The following is a 3,162-nucleotide window of genomic DNA, read 5'->3' on the forward strand; positions in this document are numbered from 1 at the left end:
GAAACAGTCAACAAAACAAAGAGGCAACCCACAGAATGGGAGAAGATATTTGCAAATGACACTACAGATAAAGGGCTGGTATCCAAGATCTATAAAGAACTTCTCAAACTCAACACCCAAAAAACACATAATCAATCAGTAAATAAGCAGAAGACATGAACAGACACTTCTCCAAAGAAGACATACAAATGGCCAACAGACACATGAAAAAATGTTCATCATCATTAACCATCAGGGAAATTCAAATCAAAACCATATTGAGATAGCACCTTACACCAGTTAGACTGGCAAAAAGGGACAGGGCAAGAAACAACAAATGTTGGAGAGGTTGTGGAGAAAGGGGAACCCTCCTACACTGTTGGTGGCAATGCAAGTTGGTACAGCCACTTTGGAAAACAGTGTGGAGGTTCCTCAAAAAACTAAAAATAGAGCTACCGTATGACCCAGCAATTGCATTCCTGGGTATTTACCCCACAGACACAGATGTAGTGAAAAGAACGGCCATATGCACCCCAATGTTCATAGCAGCAATGTCTGCAATAGCCAAACTGTGGAAAGAGCCGAGATGCCCTTCAACAGATGAATGGATAAAGAAGATGTGGTCCATATATACAATGGAATATTACTCAGTCATCAGAAAGGATGAATACCCAACTTTTGCATCAACATGGATGGGACTGGAGGAGATTATGCTAAGTGAAATAAGTCAAGCAGAGGAAGTCAATTATCATATGGTTTCACTTATTTGTGGAACATACGGAATAGTATGGAGGACATTAGTAGAAGGAAGGGAAAAATGAAGGGGGGGAATCGCAGGAAGAGATGAACCATGAGAGACTATGGACTCTGAGAAACAAACAGGATTTTAGAGGGGAGAGGGGCAGGGGAATGGGTTTGCCCGGTGATGGGTATTAAGGAGGGCACGTACTGCATGGAGCATTGGGTGTTAAACGAAAACAATGAATCGTGGATCACCACATCAAACACTAATGATGTATTATATGGTGACTAATATAACAAAATAAAATAAAAATAAAATAAAATAAAATAAAAATGAAAAAATAAAAGGTAACAAATAAATGAAAGAAGCCCATTTGCTTGAAAATGATTATGGTGTTTTTTTCTTTCCTTTTAGTCACCACCATTACATGAAACCGGGCAATGACACACAAATTCCAGAGTTTCTTCTTCTGGGATTATCAGAAGAACCAGAACTGAAGCCCTTCATATTTGGGCTTTTCCTCTCCATGTACCTGATCACTGTGTTTGGAACCCTACTCATCACCCTGGCCATCAGCTCAGACTCCCACCTCCACACCCCTATGTACTTCTTCCTCGCCAACCTGTCCTCTGTAGACATCTGTTTCACCTCCACCACCAACCCCAAGATGCTTCAGAACATCCAGACTCAGAGTAAAGTCATAACTTATGATGACTGCATCACTCAGATATACTTTTTCCTACTCTTTGCTGGAATGGATGATTTTCTCCTGGCTGTAATGGCCTATGACCGCTTTGTGGCCATCTGTCACCCCTTGCACCACACAGTTATCATGAACCCATGTTTCTGTGGACTGTTGGTTCTGGTGTCCTGGATGATGAGTGCCCTGCATTCCTTGTTAGAAAGCTTGATGGTATTGTGGCTGTCCTTCTGTAGACAGGTGGAAATTTCCCACTTTTTCTGTGAAATTAATCAGGTGGTCCGATTTGCCTGTTCCGACACCTTTCTTAATGATATAGTGATGTATTTTGCAACTGTCCTGCTGGGTGGTAGTCCCCTTGCTGGTATTATTTACTCTTATTCTAAGATAGTTTCATCCATAGTTGGGATCTCATCAGCTCAGGGCAAGTATAAAGCATTTTCCACCTGTGCATCTCACCTCTCGGTTGTCTCCTTATTTTACTGTACAATCCTAGGAGTGTACCTAAGCTCTGCTGCTCCCCAGACCTCCCACTCAGGTGCAGTAGCCTCGGTGATGTACACGGTGGTGACGCCCATGCTGAACCCCTTCATCTACAGCCTGAGGAACAGAGACATAAAGAGGGCTCTGAAAAGAATTGTTGGGATTCCAGTGACGTAAGGGCCCATCGTTCTGGGGCTGAAGAAGGGTCTATGACTGCAGGGCTCATAACCTGAGAGCCAGGATCTGCCATTCTTAGATCACACTGTGGAAGTAGAACTTGCTCCTTCTATATATTTTCTGGAATTTCCATTTGTTTGAATTCAACTTCCCCATACATTTAAGTAATTTGTTATATTAAGCTTCTGCTCTGTCTGATATACAGATAGCCTCCCCCTTGTCCATTTTCATACATTCGTAATGTTTTCCCCAAACTTGGATCACAAATGCCTGGAAATTTCTGTATCTTACATGGGACATGTTGGATTTCTTAAAAATAATTTCATTTCAAATGATTTATATCATGCCACATAAGTTCTCTCTAGATTCCCCAAAAGACTAAGCATGAGCTATTCTTCATATGGAAGAAACTGTATTTGGCTCTAAGCCTTTCACACAAATGTATTGTAAATGAAAATACAAACCTTCGGTCTGTCAGTCTTTTTAAAATCACTTCCCTCACTCCCCTTCTTGATAATATGGACACTAATACTGTTTCCTTTAAGTCTCAGGCTACTGACAGGGATGTTCAGGCTAGGAAAGCTTGGGCACTCCCCTGCACCCCTGTGCTTGTGGACATTCTCACAGATGTTTCCCTGACCAGAGGCTCTGCTGTGGCTGCACCTGCCCTTGGGTTCTTACTGTGATTGCAAGACACACCTAAGCAATGCCCATCAGGGAACTCTAACAAAACCAGGTTTATTCCTCACAGATCCTGGAGGGCCCATGGGATCCCAAAGACCATTTGGGGAGGTCTCAGAAGGAGAGAAGGCATTGAGAGGGAGAGAGAGCAAGTGGTGCTATGGGATCAGCCTTTACTGGGGTCCATGGCCAGAGTATTTAGTGATTTGTGGATTCATACTTTATAGGACAATTTTATATGTGTAGAAATTGGGTGTTGAAGGGAAAGCAGAGTCCCTCATGTGTCAGTATGGAGGTTACCCAAAGCTTTCTGAGGAGGTACTTAATGGCTGGGGCAGCCTGAGTGCTTAATCTGGTAATTGTGTCCAGCACCTGACAATGTGTTTACTCAACTTGATGG

The 3,162-nt window shown here is 42.6% G+C and overlaps 1 protein-coding gene across 1 annotated transcript; it reads left to right on the forward strand.

Moving 5' to 3' along the window:
• The first annotated feature begins 1,139 nt into the window (after positions 1-1,139).
• Positions 1,140-2,081, forward strand: LOC141372291 (olfactory receptor-like protein OLF4). The gene has a single exon (XM_073890803.1). It carries the CDS (start codon positions 1,149-1,151, stop codon positions 2,079-2,081), a length of 933 nt encoding a protein of 310 aa, XP_073746904.1. The 5' UTR covers positions 1,140-1,148.
• The last annotated feature ends 1,081 nt before the right edge of the window (positions 2,082-3,162 follow it).

The sequence above is a fragment of the Callorhinus ursinus genome, unplaced genomic scaffold, assembly GCF_003265705.2.
Source record: "Callorhinus ursinus isolate GAN/ISIS: 27379988/994484 unplaced genomic scaffold, GSC_fseal_2.0 scaffold4786, whole genome shotgun sequence".
Classification (NCBI taxonomy): Eukaryota; Metazoa; Chordata; class Mammalia; order Carnivora; family Otariidae; genus Callorhinus; species Callorhinus ursinus.